Raw genomic sequence first — 24,996 nt, 5'->3', positions numbered from 1 at the left:
AACTGCAGCACCACAATATATAAATGAAAAATCAGGACAAGTTAACAAGGTTGACAGAGGAAAAACTGGAAAGCAGGATTCATTCATATTCTTTCCTCCTGAAAATGAAATTATTTTTAGGAGAGAAAAATGAAGATACATCTAAGACTTACTGACCAATGACAGATTTTAAAAGGTACTTATAAAGAGGGATAGGGAAGTATCTTTTGGTCTTTCCTTTCAAAAACAATTAAAAAATACAAATAAAAAACAAATAAAAAATTCACTTAAAAATACTTCTTGTTATCATGCTGCATCTCAGTTTTTAGATTCTACACAATGGTAGCACCTTTGGAAGGTGTTTTCTGTGTACATTTAAATGGAAACCAACTGCATTTCTACAAAGGTTACTATAAGAAAATCAGTAACTTTATGAAACTTGAGTTCTGATTTATTAATACTTAATAGTAAAAAATAAGTGGAAGCACATATACAACCTCTGTTCATTAACTCCCTCTTCAGTTGTGTCTAGTCTGTATAATCCATCTGCTAAAATTTTCATTTCGATAACTATGTATGTTTATTTCCAAACGTTCTTTTGACTCTTTTTACGATCTGCTTGGTCATTTTGATACTGTCTTTCTCATACTTTAATTCCTAAATTTTAAGTGTTTAAATACATATACTTCCTAGATTTTTCCATAATTATATTATTTAAAGTATTAGGCAAGTAATCCTATTATTCCTTTGCTGAAAATCACTCAGGTCAGATAGTTTTGTATGTTTATAAATCTTAATGGTGAACTCATGTTAAGCAGGGCTTTATGAGACGCCTGTGTTGACAATATGTCCCTCCTAAAGCAGTTCTGCATTTTCTTCTGCAGGAATCTTAGGTATTCATCCTCACCTTCTTAAACATTAACTTACTTGGCATATGGATTTCTGAACTACACAGCTAGGGTAAATGTGGCTCCCAAATCTGTATGAGGGTAGACTTGTAGTTATAACTTCCTAAAGATTTTCCTCCTCTGACCCAGAGTCCAGTTGGACATACCTAAAATTCCCTACCATCCATATGTGTTAGACAGTATTATTTTTCTAGTCTACCTTTTCAATAAAATTACAGTACTTCACAGGTTCCAGCTTCGTGTAGTGACTGTGCATGCATGCATGCACGTGAGTGCGCATGTGTGTGTGTGTGTTGCGGGTGGCAGGGGCGGTGGTGAGGGGGTGGTTGTTTCAGATCTACCTACCCAAGTCGACAAGAAGAGCTGGCCCAAGATCTTTTTTTTTTTTTTTAAGCCCAAGTCTCACTCTGTTTCCCAGGCTGGAGTACGGTGGTATAATCTTGGCTCACTGTAACCTCCGGCTCACTGTAACCTCCACCTCCTGGGCTCAAGTGATTCCTGTGTCTCAGCTTCCAGAGTAGCTGGGACTACAGGCACCTGCCACCATGAACAGCTAATTTTCTTTATTTTTAGTAGAGCATGGTTTTGCCATGTTGGCCAGGCTGGTCTTGAACTTCTGGGCTTATGTGATCCACCCGCCTCGGCCTCCCAAAATGCTGGGATTACAGGCGTGAGCCACCATGTCCGTCCGGCCTGCTTTTTGTTTTTGAGACAGGATCTTGCTTGTCACCCAGGCTGGAGCGCAGTGGTGCAATCTCGGCTCACTGTAATCGCTGCCTCTGAGGTTCAAGCCATCCTCCCACCTCAGCAGGGACTACAGGTAGGCGCCACCAATTGTGGCTAATTTTTGTACTTATTTTAGTAGAGATGGGGTTTCATCATGTTGGCCAGGCTGATCTCAAACTTCTGACCTCAAGTCATCCGCCCACCTTGGCCTCCCAAAGTACTGGGACTATGGATGTGAGCAGCCTGGCCTGCCCCAGGATCTTATATCCGTATAGCTATCTCCTGTCCCTGTGTAGATATCAAACTTCCAACTACTTAGTTACTGCAAGAAGCAACATATCCCAATCTCCAGGTTAGGTGAGACTCAGCATCAGTTCAAGCTTTCTGTTCCCGTTTTTAGGTTTTACCTTTTGAGCCCAAATATTCCTGCAATCTCAGCTGCTATACACTAAAAAAGATGTTTGTTTTATTTTATCACGTATTTGTGGCTGTTTGTAAAATTTCAGATAATGTAATCTTCCCTTCTGCTAGCAGAGGAACCTAGCACTATATATTTTTCTTTATACTTTTTAAATTTCTTTTTTTGTTCGTTTGTTTGTTTGTTTGAGATGGAGTCTCGCTCTGTTGCCCAGGCTCGAGTGCAGAGGCACGATCTCAGCTCACTGCAATCTCCGCCTCCCAGGTTCAAGCAATTCTACTGCCTCAGCCTCCTGAGTAGCTGGGATTACAGGTGCACGCCACCACACCTGGCTAATTTTTGTATTTTTAGTAGAGACAGGGTTTCACTATATTGGCCAGGTTGGTCTCGAACTCCTGACCTTGTGATCCGCCTGCCTTGGCCTCCCAAAGTGCTGGGATTACAGGCATGAGCCACCACGCCCAGCCTACTTTTTAAATTTCTATAGCCAAATTATCAAAGTAGTATAACCCCTAGAACCAAAACAGAAGAATGATATAATTTAAGTATTACATATTACTTTTCTTCTGGCTAAGAACAAGTCCCTGGATCTCAACTGCATTTTTAAGTTTTTCTGTATCAAATATCTTAAAGGACTAACAAGAAAATGTTCAAAGGACTAACTGAAAAAATTTAAAAATCACTGAAAAGGGAGCCAAAATCATAAAAGTTATAGTCTTTTATTAATGATAATGTACACATTTTAACCTTAAAAATATTTTGATTATTCTTACCTCTGAATTAATAACTTTAATCAGGAAGAAAATGTGATATACTGTTTTCGTTAACAAAGAAAGTTGACGACACCTCTCAAGGTACACTTGTATAGATGGTTCTACTCTTTGCTGTAATTTACTCCAAAAGAGAGTAAGTTCCCTTAAAAAAGAAAAAAAGTTATAATAAGAAAAGTTGGAGCAGTAAGGTAATAATCATGGACATCAGTCCAGTCATTACATTTGAAATTAAAACTGGTTTTATATTCCAATCCTATATGCATGCTTAAGTTAAAATGCAAGAAAACAGATCCCAATTTTCTAAATACCAAATAAAATCAGAATATGATTTATCATTTTATTAATTAATATTTTTCAGTCCCAGAGAAGCACTACCTTCTACTAGGAAAGCATTTAACATTTTTTTTTTTTTTCTGAGACAGTCTCACTGTCACCCAGGCTGAAGTGCAGTGACGCAATCTCGGCTCACTGCAACCTTGCCTCCCGGGTTCAAGCGATTCTTCTGCCTCAGCCTCCTGAGTAGCTGGGATTACAGGCGCACACTGCCATGCCTGGTTAATTTTTGTATTTTTAGTAGAGATGGGGTTTCACCATGTTGGCCAGGCTGGTCTCAAACTCCTGACCTCAGGTGATCCGCCCACCTCGGCCACCCACAGTGCTGGGATTACAGGCATGAGCCACTGTGCCCGGCCAGCATTTAACATTTAAACAAGTTTTACAGATGATAACTTTGAGCCACATGTGAACTTTATGTAGTAAGAAAGCTCAAGATATGTGTGTGTACGTATATATGTGTGTGCGTGTGTATATATAATATATATATATAAAAAATCAATGACATGATTTTTAAACAGCATTTCTCTTTTATCTTCTAACAAATTTAAAATTGACAATAAGGTTATTATTATTAGATGAATATAAGAACCAATGATGACAAAAAACCCAGAAGAAACCAATCTGTGCCACAGTAATTTCCCAGTTGATTTACTGGCTTTCCAGTTGATTTTCTGTCTGAACTCTGTACTACTACTTCTTTGCCCAACTCTGCCCTCACTACTGAGTCATCAATCAACTCACAACTGCTTATCTTCAACAGTGTTTCTTAAACATAAACTTCTATGTTGCCCTTCAAGAGTTTATAATGGACTGCTTTTGCTTAGCATATGAAACTCAGCTTTTGATGCCTTTGTAAAAACCAACAAAACACATTAATTTCTTAGTCATCGCTGATTTTCATGCTGGTATAACTAGAAAACCTATTACACTTGTCCTGGATAAATATTTCTTATTTATTCTCCCTTCAGAATCTTTCTGCCTTTCACACCAAGCCTCTCTGTATTGCATATACTATTTTTCCTTCATAACGAGGCTCAATGCTCAGAAATCCTTTATAAGCTTCAATCTTTATTGATTACACAACCATTGATTTACCTTGCCTGTTCTATTATTCATTTGTATGCTGTCATTTGGTAAATATTCTTAAATGTTGGAATTTTATAAATCAAATTTTCTTATGTGTTCCCATAATATCAACACAACACTGAAGACTAATAGTGCTGTTGACTGACCAGATAAATTGTCAGTGTTAGCTAAAGCTAATTTAAGGCAGCTGATCTTCAGTTTTTACATTAACTGAAACCAAGATCTCTGTTTCCTGTAGCCTCCCAAAGGATTACATATAACAAGCTATGCCCAACTGAAAATGAACCATAAAAAGAAATGTATTGCTTACATATCTAAAAAAATGTTATGGTGGCATTAGACAAAACAAGTCTTTCTTTCACTTTCTAACACTTAAAAATTTCCTGACCAAAGATAATTCCTGGTATGCATGCTAAGGAATTGTGTGGCCTTTAATACACAAAGTTTTGAGTTGTAACAACTACTCGATAATAAGTTTGCACAGCATGTAATATCTAAATATAAGCCTTTTGTCTTAAAAAGATTTTAAATTATGTTCCTAAGTTATATGAATTCTCACAGCCTATTTTGCACTCTTATTTAACAAATATTTCTTTAAAAAAAAAGATCAACTCACCAAGCGCAGTACATATCTCCTTGTTGGAGCTGACGTGACAAAAACGCAGTACATAAAACAAGAGCGCTTTTTTCATCACCCTCAGATTCTAAGTTACAGATCATTTCCAGTGCATCTTTGCAATCAACTTCTGAAATCTAAAGAAAAAGCCAATAGAAATATGCCACAAAATGGTTTTATATTAGAATATAGAGCAATATACCTTTAGTTTTCATTAAATATTTAGATAGTTTTTATGAATAAAATGCCATTAATTCATACACTATCAAGTCAGTTATAATTTGTCATTACTGGGACAAAGACTGGCTGCAGTTAAAAAAAAAAAAAAAAACAAAACCTTTCTTTATAGCCAGTAGAAATTTATATAGTAATTCTGAGAAAATTAAGAAACACCGGAGAACCAACTATTTAAGAATTTACAAGCATTTATATGTAACTAACTGATGATAACTATAAGCAATCTCTACCCATTAAATCAGATCTGATCATGAAAAAAAATGCGGTACTTTTATTTTTTCCCCTTTTATCCACTGATTTAAACAAGCATTAGAATCAACAGAGACACACAGAGAGGTACACTGGGTATAGACTAATAAACTTATCTATTCATGAGGGAAAAATATAGTATGAAGCATTTTATGTAACTATACCACTTTTAAAATAAGCTCACCTCAATTTTCTATAAATCTCCACTATTTTTCTTTTCATATAAATTTACTCCATCTCAAAGCTTGCCAACAGTCATGCATGTGTACGTATAACCTAGACGAAGGCAACTTGCTTCATTTAATGATGCACTTACATCTATAATTTCTTTTTAAAAAAATTAAAATTTATTACCTCATTACAATGATGTACTATATAAAACGAACAGACTTTACCTGTGATTGCTACAAGCATCTGCTATAAGACAAGGGATCTGACAAACAGCATACAATCACAAATTACCAGTGTTCCACAGAATAGAAAGATTAATTCCAATATGGTACAACTGACAGATGGCAAAAAGAACTGAAGACAAAACAGACCATTAGCGCTCACGTACCACAGAGACTATGCCTCTCCTAGTTGATTTTCTTTCATAAAATATTGAGTAAGCAAAATGTGCATGTGTAAAATGTAATGTGTTTAGGATTCAACAAGTATGTAAATGGAGAATGCGGGTAATCCTGAGGTCAATCTTTGATAATGAGGATAAACGCTGTGGGGCAATAGATTCACAGGTTCTATTTTACATATTAAATTGGGCCTTCTTAGAAAACACTAAGACAAGAAAAAAAAATCGTGTGTTCAACATAAATGATTACCCACAGGAATTATGAAGTTAGTGGAAGAGTTAAGACTGAAATCTAGTCTTATGCTACCTGGTACAGTGTTGTTTCCACTACTCCTCTGTCTGCCTCTTTTTCAACAAATCTTTATAAGCAACTTGATTTAAGCGAATAAAAAAAGACCGAAGGATATATATTTATAAAGTAAAGATTTAAAAATATCTACAATATGTTAAACACACTGTCAGACATTTTATGTATATTATTAATCATAACTTTCCCACTAGGTAGGTATTATCACTAACATTTTATATACAGATGGTCTGCGACTTATGATGGGGCTACATCCCAATACGCCCATCCTAAGTTGAAAATAATGTTAAGTTGAAAGTGCATTTTTGACTTAAAATATTTTCAATTCAAAGTAAGTTTATCTAGATGTAACCCCATCATACGTCCAGAAACTTACTGAATGTGTATCACTTTCGCACCGTTGTAGAGCTGAAAAACAGTAAGCTGAACAATCATAAATTGGGGGACCATCTGTATGATGAATGTGCTAGTTAAGTGGTTAAGCCACAAATCCAATCATGTCTGGCTGACATTAAAGATCCAAGCTCTGGCCGGACACGGTGGCTCACGCCTGTAATCCAAACACTTTGGAAGGCCAAGGTGGGTGGATCACCTGAGGTCAGGAGTTCGAGACCAGCCTGGCCAACATGGTGAAATCCCACCTCTACTAAAACATACAAAAACTAGCTGGACATGGTGATGCATGCCTGTAGTCCCAGCTACTGGGGAGGTTGAGGTGGGAAAACCGCTTACATCTGGGAGGTGGCAGCAATGAGACAAAATCGCACCACTGCATTCCAGCCTGGGTGACACAGCAGCACTCGGTCTCAAAAAAAAAAAAAAAAAAAAAAAAAAAAAAAAAAAAAAAAAAATCCAAGCTCTTTCCACTTCATCACAATATATTTTATTCAAAATTACGTTAAACAATTACCCTGTGACACTCATGCGATGCTGCCTGGTAGATGCCACTACTTTATTATATATATATATATATTTATTTATTTATTTATTTATGAGACAGAGTCTTGCTCTGTTGCTCAGGCTGGGGCACAGTGGTGCAATCTCAGCTCACTGCAACCTCCGCCTCCCAGGTTCAAGCAACTCTCCTGCCTTAGCCTCCTGAGTAGCTGAGACTACAGGTGCGTGCCACCACGCCCGGCTAATGTTTTGTATTTTTAGTAGAGATGGGGTTTTGCTGTGTTAACCAGGATGGTCTCGATCTCCTGACCTCGTGATCCACCTGCCTCGGCCTCCAAAGTGCTGGGATTACAGGCATGAGCCACGGTGCTCAGCCAATGCTAATACTTATTTTAAAGAAAGAAGGCCTAAGAGTTAAGTTCTTTGCTCAAAGTTATGCACTTAGTGGCAAAGTCAAGATGTCAACCTAAGTTTAGCTTCATAGTCTGTGATCTTTCCAGAATTCCACCTGCACAGGAATACTAAGGCCATATATTCGTATGCTGCTAAATACAGATTTTTACTTGTTTGGGTTTAATAAAAATCCGTATTTCTTGAAAGTCTCATTTATTTTTAATCTTATCATTTTTGTTGTTCTTCTAAAACCTAAGCCACTCTTAGGCTGGGCCCGGTGGCTCACACCTGAAATTCCAGCACTTTGGGAAGCCAATGGGGTGGATCACTTGAGGTCAGGAGTTCGAGACCAGCCTGACCAACATAGTGAAACCCTGTCTCTACTAAAAATACAAAATTAGCCAGGCATGGTAGCAGGTGCCTGTAATCCCAGCTACTTGGAAGGCTGAGGCAGGAGAATTGCTTGAACCTGGGAGGTGGAGGTTGCAGCGAGCTGAGATGGTGCCACTGCACTCCAGGCTGGGCAACAAGAGCAAAACTCTGTCTGAAGAAAAAATTAAAAATAGAATCAAATAAAAAATAAAACCCCCTCCCCCCCTCCCCCGCCCACCACCACGGGTCTCCCTCTCCCTCTCTTTCCATGGTCTCCCTCTGATGCCGAGCCAAAGCTGGACTGTACTGTCACCATCTCTGCTCACTGCAACCTCCCTGCCTGATTCTCCTGCCTCAGCCTGCTGAGTGCCTGAGATTGCAGGCGCGTGCCGCCACGCCTGACTGGTTTTCATATTTTTTTGGTGGAGACGGGGTTTCGCTGTGTTGGCCGGGCTGGTCTCCAGCTCCTAACCGCGAGTGAGCTGCCAGCCTTGGCCTCCCGAGGTGCCGGGATTGCAGATGGAGTCTCGTTCACTCAGTGCTCAATGTTGCCCAGGCTGGAGTGCAGTGGCCTGATCTCGGCTCGCTACAACCTCCACCTCCCAGCCGCCTGCCTTGGCCTCCCAAAGTGCTGAGACTGCAGCCTCTGCCTGGCCGCCACCCCGTCTGGGAAGTGAATAGCGTCTCCGCCTGGCCGCCCATCGTCTGGGATGTGAGGAGCCTCTCTGCCCTGCTGCCCAGTCTGGGAAGTGAGGAGCGCCTCTTCCCGGCCACCATCCCATCTAGGAAGTGAGGAGCATCTCTGCCCGGCCGCCCATTGTCTGAGATGTGGGGAGCGCCTCTGCCCCGCCGCCCCGTCTGGGATGTGAGGAGCACCTCTGCCCAGCCGCGACCCCGTCTGGGAGGTGAGGAGTGTCTCTGCCCAGCCGCCCCGTCTGAGAAGTGAGGAGCCCCTCCGCCCGGCAGCCGCCCCGTCCGGGAGGTGGGGGGCAGCCCCCGCCCGGCCAGCCGCCCCGTCAGGGAGGGAGGTGGGGGGCAGCCCCCGCCCAGCCAGCCGCCCCGTCCGGGATGTGGGGGGCGCCTCCGCCCGGCTGGCGCCCCGTCCGGGAGGTGGGGGGCGCCTCTGCCCGGCCGCCCCTTCTGGGAAGTGAGGAGCCCCTCTGCCCGGCTGCCACCCCGTCTGGGAGGTGTACCCAACAGCTCATTGAGAACGGGCCATGATGACGATGGCGGTTTTGTCGAATAGAAAAGGGGGAAATGTGGGGAAAAGATAGAGAAATCAGATTGTTGCTGTGTCTGTGTAGAAAGAAGTAGACACAGAAGACTCCATTTTGTTCTGTACTAAGAAAAATTCTTCTGCCTTGGGATGCTGTTGATCTATGACCTTACCCCCAACCTGGTGCTCTCTGAAACATGTGCTGTGTCCACTCAGGGTTAAATGGATTAAGGGCTGTGCAAGATGTGCTTTGTTAAACAGATGCTTGAAGGCAGCATGCTCGTTAAGAGTCATCACCACTCCCTAATCTCAAGTACCCAGGGACACAAACACTGCGGAAGGCCCCAGAGTCCTCTGCCTAGGAAAACCAGAGACCTTTGTTCACTTGTTTATCTGCTGACCTTCCCTCCACTATTGTCCTATGACCCTGCCAAATGCCCCTCTGTGAGAAACACCCAAGAATGATCAATTAAAAAAAAAAAATACAAATCAAAACCAAAAAAATAAAAAAATAAAAAAATAAAAAAAATAAATACTTACTGAAAAAAAAAACAAAAAAAAAAACCTGAGCCACTCTTGCTGAGTGCTCATATGGTACCAAATTTATCTATTATGTATAAGGCAAGAAATTTACTTCCCCAATGTTATTACTATCATTAGCTTACTTTTTTTTTTTTTTGAGATGGAGACTTGCTCAATCACCCAGGCTGGAGTGCAATGGTGCGATCTCGACTCACCGCAACCTCCACCTCCCAGGATGAAGCGATTCTCATGCCTCAGCCTCCTGAGTAGCTGGGATTACAGGCTAGTGCCACCACGACTGGCTAATTTTTATATATTCATAGAGACGGGGTTTCACCATGTTGCCCAGGCTGGTCTCAAACTCCTGACCTCAGGTGATACACCCACTTTGGTGTCCCCCAAAGTGCTGGAATTAAGGTGTGAGCCACTGCACCCGCCCAGCTTACTCTTAATATTTAAAAATATAAATTTGTGATTGCCTATGTGTATTTTTCATATACATGCAACATACCAACTGAAACATCTGCTATATTCAGTAACACAGCAAACTTCATTTTTCATAGGCATACTAATGAAACAATTTTTATGATGTACTTGGGATCCTTCATTTCTCTTATTTGCCACTAGATGGCTGTCTTGAAAAAATATGACATTAAATAGAATGTAGGAATAAGGAAGTCATATACAAAGTAGTAAATTACTAATTAAAATCATGAAAAGTGAAACATAGCCACCAACGAACAAGATTTAAAAATCCAAAGAAGCAAAATTCAGAGATTACCAGTATATTACCTATATAGGGACTATTCTCTATTGCTCTGACAAATGAGCAAAAATTTAAATACCAGAAAATTTAGAACTCTTAATAAAATATTTAAAACCAATTAGAATGATCTGTTTGCTAAAGACACATTATGCTGAATAAAGTCCCTTTGTAAAGCATAACAATTATTTCAAAGATGTAAATAATACTTTGTATGTTTTAAAATGGCTCTTTATGCCAACTATTCAAAAAATATAGAACACTATCAATATTTTATATGAATTTATGAAGTATACTTTTAAAAAGTATTGGCTGTAATCACATTTCAAAAACAGTTTCAGTTGGGTGCGGTGGCTCACGTGTGTAATCCTAGCACTTTGGGAGGCCAAGACAGGAGGACTGTCTGAGCTCAGGAGCTTGAGACCAGCCTGAGCAACACAGTGAAACCCTGTCTCAACTAAAATACAAAAAATTAGCCAGGCATGGCGGCGTGCACCTGTAGTCCCAGCTACTTGGGAGGCTGAGGCAAAATTAATCGAACCCCGGAGGCAGAGGTGCCATGAGCTGAGATCACACCACTGCACTCCAGCCTGGGCAACAGAGTAAGCTTACTCTGTCTCCAAAAAACAAACAAACAGTTTAAAAAATTGATTTGCTTATCAAAATAATATTGCTTTCCATATAGAAAATAAATGTTAAACCTGTCATAACTAAGAAAATATAAAATCAAGAGTTAATCAAAATTAACTCTTGGGCTAGCAAATATTTAAGACTAATAATCTCTAAGAAGATATTTCACACTACTGTTTTTGGAAACATAAATTGCCATAATCTTTTCTGGAGGATAGTTTGAACCTATCAATTTAAAATGTGTTGATTCTTTGATCCAGCAATTTCACTTCCAGAAATTTACCCTACCAGTATACTCCCCACAAGGATACACGGATGTATGTAAAAGGCAACAATATACCAATCTGGTTAAAGATGTTACAAATCCATACTATGGAATTATGTAGCCATGAGAAAGAATAAGGTTGATCTATATGAAATGATATGGAAACATGTCCACAATAATAGAGGGAAAAGGGACCGGCAACCAGGGAGTGTGTATGCGATTTTAAGTATTAAAAATGCATGTATGTGCATAGAAGAATGTCAGAAAGATTATATATCAAATTTTAATCTTAATAATAATTACCTAGTGGAGTATTAATTAGGGAAATGAGACAGCTACAGAGATACAAGATAGAAAGTTTTAGTTTTTAAACTTCTATATTTTAATGATAAAACAAATAGAAATATTGGATCTAAACTAGACACTGCTAACTTAATTTTTTACTACTATACCAAGAATCCAGACCAAAGTTCATTCCTTCCCGAAAGGCCAGATAAACACTTAATCTCTCCCAGCCCCATTCCTCTGCCATCTACCAAGGCTAGCTGCTATTTCTTTTCTTTAAAAAAAAAAAAAAAAACAACCTATGGGGTATCAACTAGCTGCTATTTCTATCACACCGAAAGGGTCCTGGGAAACAGTCAATCCCTTGCCTCACTTGGACAAAGATTTCCTCAGAAAGATCACCACCAATCCAGGCCATTGCTGACTCCTTCTAACAAAGTCTATTCCCACTGTCCTTTAAGGAACACATAAACAAAACCAAACCTCAAATACTTGTAAGAAACAGGCAAGTAATGTACATTAATGAAGTGGACAAAGAGTAGGGTGGGCAAGTGAGAGAGCACATGGTGCATACCTCTTCTAAAGGGGGCAATGTCTCTGGGTTGGGGACAATAAATCTTAACTCACCTCATATGGAACAATGAATAAGTTTCTAATGTGTCTATAACAGAAACATTAAAGAGCAATCATCTCTAAGCAAAAAAGGACTTTTAACAAAGTAATGTTGTTACTTTGTAACAAGGGACTTTTAACAAAGTAATGTTACTATATATGTGTAGTGCTATGTATGTGTAGACTTAACATCTATCTGTCCTGTTCTGCACTATATGATCTAGTTTTTTTCCTGGGATGGAGTATATAAACCTTAGTGAACCCTGCTTATGAACATGAAAAGTCTTAATTCTACCTGCTTAACATGAGAAGTGGGGGGAGGGAAATAGTTCCATATGACATTGGAAGTACCCAGGGTCTTCACAGAATTTTCCTGATCATCTCCCAGAGTAGGCTGGACTGTTGTTACTCAACTCTGGATAATTAAACCAAGAAGGAACTTAGGCTCAGTATTGCAAGACTGGATTATTCAGAGAGCTAGAAATACAGATTTTTTTTTTTTTAAACTAGATTTTTACTTGAGACACAGATTCACAGTCTTCAACTTCAAAGCTAACCCAACAACTCTATGCTTAGATAGTCAGTTTCCTAACAGGAGATATGCTTCTTTAGTGAAGGGCCTACCCCTTATTCACCTTTAAATCCCACCTCCCCCTAATCCCCCCCACTGCTTATACAGAAAAAATCATTCACTTAATACACATCTGTGGAAGGGGAAGGGAGGACAGATGAACCTTAAGGGCAGGGACTGAACTGATAATAAAAGCTTTCGTGGCACTGAAAAATATCTGAGAAGCAGCAGCACAATAACTAATGATTTTTTTTAAAATGTTACAACACGTGTCAAAGGTGATTTCAATAAATTTTATACATCTGCAAATTAACTTATCTAGTTATTTGGAACTAATAAGAAAATGTCAGTCTTCTATTTTGCTCTCCTATATAATAGCAATTAAAAGGCCAATTACCTGTAATAAAATAAATAATAAAGAAAAAAATCTATAGACTAGTTGAAGTCCAAACTAATAGTGATATAGTATCCTATGCTACAGACCATGGTTCCACTCCATCTAGCCTACAAACTGTCTGACATTACTCTTCCCACTATCCTCAATATCCTCACATAAGAAACCCAACAGGTTTATTTCTTATCTTGGTCCAAGCCTACCACTTGCCTTCCTACTTGTCTATTCTCAAGGAAAAAAAAAATCACACAATCATCATTACAAACCTCATGTGGCACTGAGCTTTCTGTATGAGGCTATTCTGCTTTGAGACTGATGACAATACCTCTCTGTCTAAGAGGATCATGCATGCTCTATTAGTTTACTTCTCTGTCTTATATCTCAATTTTTCCCTTAACATATCCTTATGTTTTACCTACAATCCCTTTGTTTTCCTCTCTATTGCTGTGGAGTCAAAGGATATGTATATTACAGATATAAGACAACTGTACACATTCAGTGCCCACTGAACACTGATCAACCTACTATAGGTTTTCTTTAAAAAATTTTTTTTTTTTTTTTTTTTTTTTTTTTGCGACAGAGTCTCACACTGTCACCCAGGCTGGAGTGCAGTGGCATGATCTTGGCTCACTGCAACCCCCACCTCCCAGGTTCAAGCGATTCTCCTGCCTCAGCCTACCAAGTAGCTGGGATTACAGGTGCCCGCCACCATGCCCAGCTAATTTTTTGTATTTTTAGTAGAGAGAGGAGTTTCACTACGTTGGCCAGGCTGGTCTCAAACTCCTGACCTCGTGATCCGCCTGCCTCGGCCTCCCAAAGTGCTGGGATTACAGGCGTGAGCCACAGGCACCCAGCCAATCTACTATAGTTTTATCTAAATTCTTTAAATATACACGCCCTGTTTCTTGATCAACAACTTCTAATTCTCCTACCCTGTTTCCAACTTCCTTTTGAAATTGTAAGTCCCTCAAAATGCAAAATTGCAAAATTCCCATTTGGATCATGATTCCATTCTCAGAATTTTGTAGTCATAAACTATACAAATATGTGAATACTATGCTTTATACCAAACTAGAAGTGAAAAGACAATGTCTCAGAGAGAAAATCAGGTTTTACATTAAATAGGCAAATAAATACGTACTCAAAATGATATATAGCATAGATGTGCATATATATATTCTATATAGAATTTATATGACAAAGTATTTCCAGAGATAAGTCACAAAAATTCTATAAAGTTACTTAAATTAGCCAGTTTAAAAGATGTGCAAGTATCTTGAAGTCAGACAAGATTGAAGTTAAGGCCAAAAGCTGACAAATATAGATATTTTACTAAACTGTTAAGCCACCACTATCTTTCCCACAATTTAGCCAAAGCATTTAAAAGATGTATATTATTTAAAACAGAAACTAGGTGCAATCAGTTTACATATAATTCTAAAAGCTACTTAGAATCAAGTTGCCACCACTCAAGAACATACCAAAAATGTAAGATTGACAATGATCTCTTCACTATCTAAGAGAAAAGGAAATCAAAGACATTCTAATTAAAAATTAATTTCTCAACTTAAAAAATAATTACTAATGAAAGAAAACATACTCACCTCTTCGATTAACTTTTCATTTGGTGATGATGTACAAAGACAGACAAGGTAAGTTTGCTTAAAACTACCTTTTATGCCAATCTCTGGATGGTCAGAACACAGCTTTGCTAGAGCAGTTGCTTGACTTAACTGATTTGTTTTGATTAGATGTTTAATTCTCATATCCAACAAGATGGGACCCTCAAAAGCTAAAAATTCATTCACTTTAAAAAACAAGACATAATAGATTATTAACATTTGGTAATAATTCATTTGCAATACAAACACTTATAAGAAATATTTTTAAACACGGGAACTAAAATGCTTTTTTTCAATTTTCTATTATTGCTAGTAAGGCTATCACAAAAGACTTGACCTTATAAGGAAGAAGAGATTATATTGCTAACTTTTAAAAGTTAAGTACTTTTGGCCCTTACATAAGGGACCATTTAGAATGAGCTGAATAAACTTGTTGATGATGAAAATAGTTCTGTGTTAAATGCTAATAGTCAATGTTATTAAAATTACACTAATTTTTTTTCCTACAGCAGTTATTCTTCAACACCAGCAGTTAGCATCCCTAAAATCTGTAATGCTAGGGCATTACAACCTTCCATGATGAGTAACCACAAAAAGCTACTGGGACATTCCAGAAGAAGAGATTCAACTAATATTTTGTTCAATACTGATGGTATATTTTTCATTTTACAAAGCTGAAATCTGACTTTTAAAAATAGATGTTTTATAATGAATCAAAATATCTACAGAAAAATAAATAAGATGGGAGAAAAGTTTGCCAAAGGATAAAACTTCTGTGGGTTTTATGTCGTTATTTTTAAAACATCAATGAATAAACTCAAAACAGTCACTTATGCATAAAACATTTCTACTTTGTTCAAACCTCTGACTATCCCCTAGTGCTTGTTTGGTCATCTACAAATAAGAATTAATATTTTTATTTTTTTGTATTTATGAAGGAGAATTTAAATTTTAACAAGTTTAAATTTTTCCTAAGTGTTCTTTACCAGAATAGAAATCATGTTTAAAAATTTATTTGACAATGGCTAGCCTGAAACCTTGGGAAGGCTTTTAGTAATAACATTTAAAATGCTCCATGAATAAAACACAGTATCTTCTCTGCTTGTTAACAGACTGAAAGATACATCTGGTAAGTAATTTGCAGGTTAGAATACAGAAAATGAGAGATGTTCTTTACTTCTTGTAATATCCTTTGTTTCCCTCTAGTACTTTCATTTTTAGATCTAACTGTACTCCACTATAGAAAAGATTCTTCTATAAAATGCTATGATCATGGCTCGTTCGTATTAAAACCATAAACATATAAGCAATAGAACACAAGATCTCAAATCTAATCCTTTTCTTGAAGTCTAGACCTTTTCACCTGCTACCCTCTATTCTTTACATTACACTAAAAGGCATAAAGGGTAAGCACAGATAAATAAAGCATATGTTTCTGGTGCCTCTGACTACATGTCTTTATGAGATAAAGGGCATTACTTTTCTTTTTTAATATGCATTATCCTATTAGGACAATTACAATGCAGCTACAGTTTAGTTCACTGCCAAAGCAAAAGATTTTAAATATAAGACTAAAAAACAAAGTTATAATAAAGTTATTCTGGCTATCAAGAGCTTTAGTTTCCTAATTCAACAATTTTCTCCAAAGGAAACTCTAGAGATACAAAGTCTGGGAATTATTGCAAATATTCTCACAAAAAAGTCATAATCAACAGACTCTAAAAGATCATGGTGAAGAAATAACTTAAAGGTGGGAAGTATTTCACAAAACTGATGGTCCCAATCTCAAATAGGCCCTGCATTCTCAAATAGCAGCATTTAAGTTAGAACGACAAATTGTGTAATTTTTGCATTAAATCAATGTAGAAAAATATTAATATTGCAAATTTCAAAGCCATAGGCTTTTGTTTGTCTCTTAATGATGGGAAACCACTGCCACACTTAGGGCAAAATGGATTTCAAAAATACACAGAATATTTGAGTAGAAGGAAATTTATAGATCATTTTGTCTGTTCTATCATTTGGCAGATGAGTAAACTGAGGCTCAGAGAAGGCAAGTGACTTCCTAGGGACATAAAGCCAGTTAATGACATAGCTAGCAGTAGAATGAGTCTTCTGACTTCTAGCTTTATTCAGTGTGAGATAAGAAAAAGAATTTTTTTTTTCTATTTGACTACTGGGTCTACTTCTCATTGGAATGGCACCTTACGGCAGTAAAAACCTGTGAAGTAGCATCAGCCTTTAAAGGAAGATAATTATATATTCTGAAGTTCATGATTCAAATGGATCAAAAGTGGGTTACACTCAATTCAGTCCTATTGAAAGCTCACTTCTCTCCCTCTACTTCTTCACTACTTTTTTTTCCCACTCCTCTGCATCTTTCTCTATTTCTCTGCAATCCAAGATGTTTTTCCTTATAATGTTACAATATTGCAACAAAGACTGTTTTCATGCTTCTCAGACTTATCTTTGAGTAGCTTAGACGTATCAAATTTCACTCCCTAGTCTGCTTTTCCCACTAGCATCCCACAAAGTATAAAATATTTATAATTTTACTCATGTGTCACCTTTTTATGTTTTCTCTATATTCACAGACTTCAACAGAAAAGCAGGCTTTACTATATTTGGGCCTACCAAGAAAGCTATGTGACATAGATAACACTACTTCACTTGGCAATATAAATAAATGATATTTAGCCAATTTGATTAAAAATGTAAAAGAGCCTTCTTCCTATGTCACTTTCTTTTTTTTTTTTTTTTAAGATGGAGTCTCTCTCTGTCACCCAGGTTGGAGTGCAGTGGCGCAATCTCGGCTCTCTGCAAGCTCTGCCTCCCGGGTTCATGCCATTCTCCTGCCTCAGCCTCCCAAGTAGCTGGGACTACAGGCGCCCGCCACCACGCCCGGCTAATTTTTTGTACTTTTAGTAGAGACGGGGTTTCACCGTGTTTGCCAGGATGGTCTTGATATCCTGACCTCGTGATCCGCCCGCCTCAGCCTCCCAAAGTGCTGGGATTACAGGTGTGAGCCCTCACACCTGGCCATGTCACCTTCATAATATTAAAAGGAAACTACTAATTCCTACATTAAAGATAATTAAATACAAAATATGAGTTGATTTTCTGTGATAAATAATTACACAAGAATTAATTGTGTACTATGTACCACAGGTTACACTAGGTCCTAGATTCCCCCTAAAGTGGGGTCAACTCATTTACTGGGTTCCTATTCTCATGCCCAGATTTGCACATGATTTCCTTTGCAGCATCTTTGACTAGCTGTTTCAAAAGCATCTCAAACTCAGCATACAAAATCTCTACACCACATTACGTGTCATCTCCACATTTCCATCTATTCAGTTGTGCTCAAGGCAGAAACCTAGGAGTCTGCCTTAAAAATGCTCTCTCCTACCTCCTTTTCACCCAGACATCAATCTATCACCTAGTTGTGTCACTTCTAATGCTTAAATACTCAATTCCATTAACTCTTCTTCATCTCCACTTCCATATTGCTCCCCCAACCCAACCCAACCCAGCCCAAATCACTAATCAGACTACTTCGTAGAAATCTGCTAGTCTTCTCCATCTACTCTTACCACCTCCATCACTTCACTAGAATCCAGGGTGCATCTGGTATTACTTTAAAGCACACACTTGATTGTCTTCCCTGTTTAAAACCTTCTAGTGGTTCGATTGCTTTCAAAGCAAGGATCACTTATCCTTTTTAAAAATACTTAATTTGTATTCTCTCTTAGAAATAATTCAACAATTAGGCTGGACACGGTGGCTCACACCTGTAATCCCAGCACTTTGGGAGGCCAAGGCAGGTGGATCACCTGAGGTCGAGAGTTTGAGACCAGCCTGACCAACATGGAGAAACCGTGTCTCTACTAAAAATACAAAATTAGCTGGGCGTGGAGGCGCATGCCTGTAATCCCAGCTACTCGGGAGGCTGAGGCAGGAGAATTGCTTGAACCCGGGAGGCGGAGGTTGCAGTTAGCCGAGACTGCGCCATTGCACTCCAGCCTGGGCAACAAGAGCAAAAACTCCGTCTCAAAAAAGAAAAGAAAGAAAGAAACAATTCAGTAATTAGGCAAGAAAAATAAAAGACATTGAGATCGAAAAGAAGTAAAATCATCTGTTAGCAGATGACATGATCTTGTATGTAGAAAGCCCTAAAGATCCCATTTAAAAACTACTGCAACTAATAAACAAATTTGGTAAAGTTGCAAGATATAAAAATCCACACATAAATATCAGTTGCATCTATACACTAACAATGAACAGTTCAAAAAGGAAATTAAGAAAATAATTCCATTTACAATTGCAACAAAAACAATAAAATAAGAATAAAGCTAACCAAGGAGGAGGCGAAAGACCTGTAGACTAAAGATTATAAAACATTGTTAAAAGAAATGAAATGCATAAATAATTGGGAAGGTATCTTGTGTTCATGGATGATAAGACTTAATATTATTAAGATATCCATACTAGGCAAAGCAATCTATAGACTTAACACAATCTCTATGAAAATCTCAATGGCATTTTTTTTTTTGCAGAAATAGAAAAATGCATCCTAAAATTCATATAGAATCTTTAAGCCAAAATAACTGACAAAGAACAACAAAGTTGAAGGTCTCACACTTCCTGATTCAAGATGTATTACAGAGCTCAAGTAATCAAACACTGATGATACTGGCATAAAGACAGACATGTGGACCAATGCAATAGAAAAGAGTCCAGAAATAAACCCTATCATATATGGTCAAATGATCTTTGACAAGGGTGCCAAGGTGACTCAATGGGGAAAGAACAGTCTCTTCAACAAATGGTGCTGGAAAAATTAGATACCTAGATGCAAAAGAATGTAGCTGGACCCTATTCCTGCACCATATACAAACATTAACTCAAAACGGATTAAAGACTTAGATGAAAAATCCAAAATTACAGAACTCGTAGAAGAAACCATAGAGAAAAGCTTTATGACAATAGACTGGCAATGATTTCTTGGCTATGACACCAAATGTGTCATAGGCAACAAAAGCAAAAATAAAACTACATCACACTTAAAAACTTTTGTGCAAAGGACACAACACAGTAAAAAGGCAACCTTTTCACCAGAGTGAAAAGGAATGAGAGAAAATATTTGCAAATCATATCTCTGATAAGGGATTAATATCAAGAATATATAAAGAGCTCCTTTAACTCAACAACAACAAAAAAATCCAGTTAAAATATGGACTAATAACTTGAATAGATATTTCTCAAAAGATAACATACGAATGACCAACAAGCATACGAAACATCAAAAATCATCAGAGAACTGCAAATGAAAATCACAATGAGATATCACCTCACACCCAGTAGGATGACTACTACGAAAAAAACAGAAAACAAGTGTTGGTGAGGATGTGGATTAACTGGAACCTTCGTACAATACTGTTAGGACTGTAAAATGATGTAACCTCTATGGAAAACAGTACAGAAGTTCCTCAAAAAATTAAAAATACAGCTACCATACGATCCAGCTATCCCACTTCTGGTTATACCCAGAAGAACTGAAAGCAGGCTCTTGAAGAAGCGTTTGTATGCCCATGTTTATAGTAGCACTACTCACAATAACCAAGAGGTGGAAGCAATCCAAATGTCCAACTACGACAGATAAATAAACAAAATGTGGTATAAACATATAATGGGATATTATTCAGCATTAAAAAGGAAGCAAATCCTTTCACATGCTACCACACGGATGAATCTTGAGGACATTATGCTAAGTGAAATAAGTCAGTCATAAAAAGAAAAATATGATATGATACTGTTTATATAAGGTATCTAAAGTACTCAAAATTATAGAAACAAAAAGTAGGGTAGTGGTTACAGGGGCTGAAGGCTAAGGGAAAAGGGGAGTTGTTGTTTAATGGGTATAGTTTTCACCTTGGGGTTCAAGATGAAAAAGTTCTGAAATATGTTTACAACAATGTGAATGTATTTGACATTACCAAACTTAAAAACAGTTAAGACGGTACATTTTATCTTGCGTGTGTGGTTTTTTTTTACCACAATTAAAAATATATTTAAAAAGACACAATTCAGCATTGTTGGTCAAAAAAAAATCCAAATTAAGACATTTAATAAAACACAATGCTTCAAGTTCTAGAATACTGGTTGCCCAGAGAGTCTAATTTAATTGGTATGAGGTAGGGCCCTGGCACTGGTCTATCTAAAACCTCTCCAGGTAATTCTAATTATAGCCAGGATTGAGACTACTGCTCATGGTAACTTCCAAATGACCAATTAGGGATAATCAACTTTGACCCCACCTCTCACCCTTTCCTGAAGAAAGATGTTACATTTTCAGGAAATAGAATTAACTTTCAAAGATTAGAAAGTATTTCATATCATAGATGAACTTAGTATGCTACAATTTTTGCGTAAAATAAGATTTAATTATGAGTATTAGATTTAACTAAATTCTGACAGATTTTTCCATGTAACATTATAAAATATACGCATTAAAGCCAGGCATGGTGGCACACGTTTGTAATGCCAGCACTCTGGGAGGCCAAGGCAGGTGGATCACCTGAGGTCAGGAGTTTGAGACCAGCCTGGCCAACATAGTGAAACCCCGTCTCCACTAAAAATATAAAAAATTAGCTGGGCATGGTGGTGCATGCCTGTAGTCCCCGCTGCTCGGGAGGCTAAGGGAGGAGAATTGCTTGAACCCAGGAGGCGGAGGTTGCAGTGAGGCAAGATCACGCACTGCACTCCAGCTTGGGCGACAGAGGGAGACTCCATCTCAAAAAAAAAAAAAAATCTATATATCTATATATCTATATATATAGATATATATACACACACTAAAAAATAATGTCCTTGTCTAGGAGCTTTAAGAAACCAAAGAGTGCGTTTAAAAATCCTTTTCAGTAAAACTGAAAACTTTGGGTCATATAATTAAATACTTATATTTAATTATAAGATAGTAGGGTATAATCTGCATGTAATCAGAGCTGACCTCACCCTATTTACCTGGGCAACATTAGTTATCGCTAGCTCTCTCCTCCCATCCCCTCTCCTGCTAAAATATTATTGCATCTTAGGTATGCTAATATCTAGCAAACTAAGAGCAATTTTTCCATTTTCACTTTAAAATGCAAAGTTTATTACTAAAATAAGGGCTTATTTCCCACAAAACCATGAATGATTTGTAAGTATCATGGAAAATCTAAAGCTTTAGAAATTTCCTTTGAAAACAAAAGAGTTCTGGGGGGAAAAAAGAGAACTGCAGTGCTCAAGATGCAAGAAAGGACTGGCAAGCTGACAAAACTGCAATTTATGCAATTGCAAATTAACCCAATATAGAAGTAGAGGGAAAGTGCCTAAAAAATTCAGTGTGACTATAATAGGGAGTTGTCTTAGAGCTTAGATTTTAAAATAATACATACAAAAGAAGGAAAAACAGGTTTAAGACCAAGGATGCACCATGAGTGTCAGACACCTGGTACTAACAACCTATGCAAAATGTTAATAAAAGTAAAACCCAAGATGACACCTAACTCACCAAAAATGCTGAGAACAATAAAACTGAGCATGGTGAGACCTTCTTGGGAAAGTCTGCTACTTGGGTTTGATTATGTACTATTTATGATAGCAGAGAAAGGTATATTTCTTCTACTCTTACTATTCTACTTCTTTGATAAGCTTAAGATTTAAGAGTAGAACACACCATAGAATAAGTGAAAACAGATGGCAAAATGTAATTTTCAAAACGGGGCTGATGGTACTTCTTGCAAAACTGTAGAAATGGCAACAGATGTAATCCTGAATAAGAGTTTAAAAATTAATTATATTAAAAAAGATGGGTTGTGATTGTTCAGAAAAAGAAGTGAGACTAGTAAGAGCCAAGATGAATTCACTAAACATAAATTAAGTTACACTTTTCACAGAAATTCATCTCAAAATGGATCATATACCCATATGTAAAATGTGAAACTATAAAATTTCTAGAAAAGACCATAGAAAAATCTATATGGCCTTGGATTTGGCGATGAGATTTTAGATAAAATACCAAAAGCATGATCCAGGGAAGAAAAAACTGGGAAGTAGGACTTTATGAAAATGTAAAACTTCTGCTAAGTTGCTCTTAAGAGAAAGGACAAGCCACAAGAGGATTCTTTCACAAGAGGGAAAGAAAAGATTTGCAAAACACATATCTGAAAAAGAACTTGTACCCAAAATATACAAAGAACTGTTAAAACTCAACAATAAGAAAACAAACAACCCAATTAAGAAATAGGCAAGAGATCTGAACAGATGCCTCACCCAAGATATACAGATGGCAAATATGCATATGAAAAGATGTTCAGAATCATTTGTCATTACAGAAATGCAAATTAAAATAACAATGTGATATCACTACATGCCTATTAGAATGGCTAAAATTCCAAAAACGGACAATACCAATTGCTGGTAAGGGTATGGGGCAAAAGGAATTATTCATTGCTGATGAGAATACAAAATGGTACAGGCACTTTAGAAGACAGTTTTTTTTTCAAAGCTATACACAGTCTTACCATATGACATAGCCATCATACTCCTATGTATTTTCACCCAACTGATCTGAAAACTGACATCCACACAAAAACCTGCATGCAAATGTTTATAACGGCTTTATTCAAATCACCAAAAACTGGCAGCACATACATCAAAAACAGCATCCATTACATGGCTGTACCACAGTTTGTTTAGCCATTCACCTTTAACAGGTGAATGGATACTGTGGTATAGCCATATAATGGAATATTATTTAGTGATAAAAAGGAATGAGCTAATAGCTCATTGGTTTAACAGACACGTAAAGCCCTGGATGAATGTTAAATATACAATGCTATGTGAAAGAAGCTTGAATGAAAAGCTTTAATTACGTGACATTCTGAAAAAGGCAAAACTATAGAGATGGCAGATAGATAAGTAGTTGTCAAGTGTTTGGGAGAAGGCTGGATAGATGAAACACAGTTTTTTTCTTTTTTTTTTTTTAGGGAGTGAAACTACTATGTATACTACTGTAATGGACACACGACACTATTTTCATTTGTCAAAATCTATAAAACTATACAACACAAAAGAGGGAATCTTAAGGTATGCAAATTGAAAAAAACGTTATTTAGGAGGTTCAGGAAGCCCAAGATGGAATACAGAATACAACAAAATATATTACAAATGTATGAAAAGAACCTCACTGAAAGGAATGGAGAAATAAGGTGCTGACCTAAGTAACTTTGGAAATGAGTGGAGAATGTAAGAATAAAGTAAAAAAGAACTGTACAAAAGCACTGTACTGTAATTAATAAAGTTTTTTCCTATAGGGGTATACTAGGATTAAGTAAATGGATGGCCAATGGTGGAAAAAGCTAGTCTGAAAGGCTACATACTGTATGATTCCAATTATATGACATTTTGTTGAAGTGGGAGGTCACAGATAAGCAAGGGAAGGAGGCTACAGTGATCTTTGTGTTAATGAATTAGACTTGGAGACATCAGTAAGAATTCATATTTAGTTTAATATAGATCTTGGTTTCTAATACCATTCTCCAACAAAAGGAGCAAGTCCTCCCTAGAGAAATGGTTGATTCCAGGACTCAGGCAGGAAATACGCCAGATGAGCCTGGAGCATATTACAGTGCCAGAAAGCAAGGAAGTAATCACACAAAAAACAAAACCCATTGATGAGGGACACAAGAGTCAAAGGAAAGAGCTGCCAACACTGGAAGAAACTGAGCAACAAAATAAAGTAGTATCAGATTATGACCAAAGTATAAAATAAATATATATAAGGCCATACTAATATAAATGACTGATTGAAAAAATAAATAGGGAGGAGACAAATCTCCTGTGTAGAATTCCAGATAACATGTAGATACTGCTTCCTCAAGGAGGTGGAGCATAACTTCCCACTTCAAGTATGGGCTGCACATAGTAATTTCATTCTAAAGAATATAGCATGGAAAGGGAGAAAAGAGTAACTTCACAGTGGAGAAACCTGACACATGCTGCCACAGCTAGGTGGTCTAGGTTCACATCAACAGTGATAAGTCGGCTGGGTGTAGTGCTCATGCCTGTAATCCCAGCATTTCGGGAGGCCGAGGCAGGTGGATCACTTGAGGTCAGGGACTCGAGACCAGCTTGGCCAACAAGGTGAAACCCCATCTCTACCAAAAAATACAAAGAAGTTTAGCCAGGCATGGTGGCACATGC

At 37.6% G+C, this 24,996-nt stretch overlaps 1 protein-coding gene across 10 annotated transcripts in view; it reads right to left on the bottom strand.

The window, feature by feature from the left end:
- The window catches only part of ZNF292 (zinc finger protein 292), a 111,382-nt gene that overhangs the window by 15,039 nt on the left and 71,347 nt on the right, over positions 1-24,996 (bottom strand). For 9 of the 10 annotated variants that reach the window (XM_063812517.1, XM_063812518.1, XM_063812520.1 and 6 more), the window contains 3 exons: positions 14,731-14,933; positions 4,843-4,979; positions 2,805-2,946 (listed from right to left, as the gene is read on the bottom strand). The exons of the other annotated variant lie outside the window; for it this stretch is intronic. In XM_063812517.1, the coding sequence (XP_063668587.1) occupies positions 2,805-2,946; positions 4,843-4,979; positions 14,731-14,933 (482 nt within the window). The remainder of the gene's footprint in view (positions 1-2,804; positions 2,947-4,842; positions 4,980-14,730; positions 14,934-24,996) is intronic. 10 annotated transcript variants of the gene reach the window in all.

The sequence above is a fragment of the Pan troglodytes genome, chromosome 5 (genome assembly GCF_028858775.2).
Source record: "Pan troglodytes isolate AG18354 chromosome 5, NHGRI_mPanTro3-v2.0_pri, whole genome shotgun sequence".
In the NCBI taxonomy this organism is placed as follows: domain Eukaryota; kingdom Metazoa; phylum Chordata; class Mammalia; order Primates; family Hominidae; genus Pan; species Pan troglodytes.
This window is presented reverse-complemented; position numbering and strand designations above follow the sequence as displayed.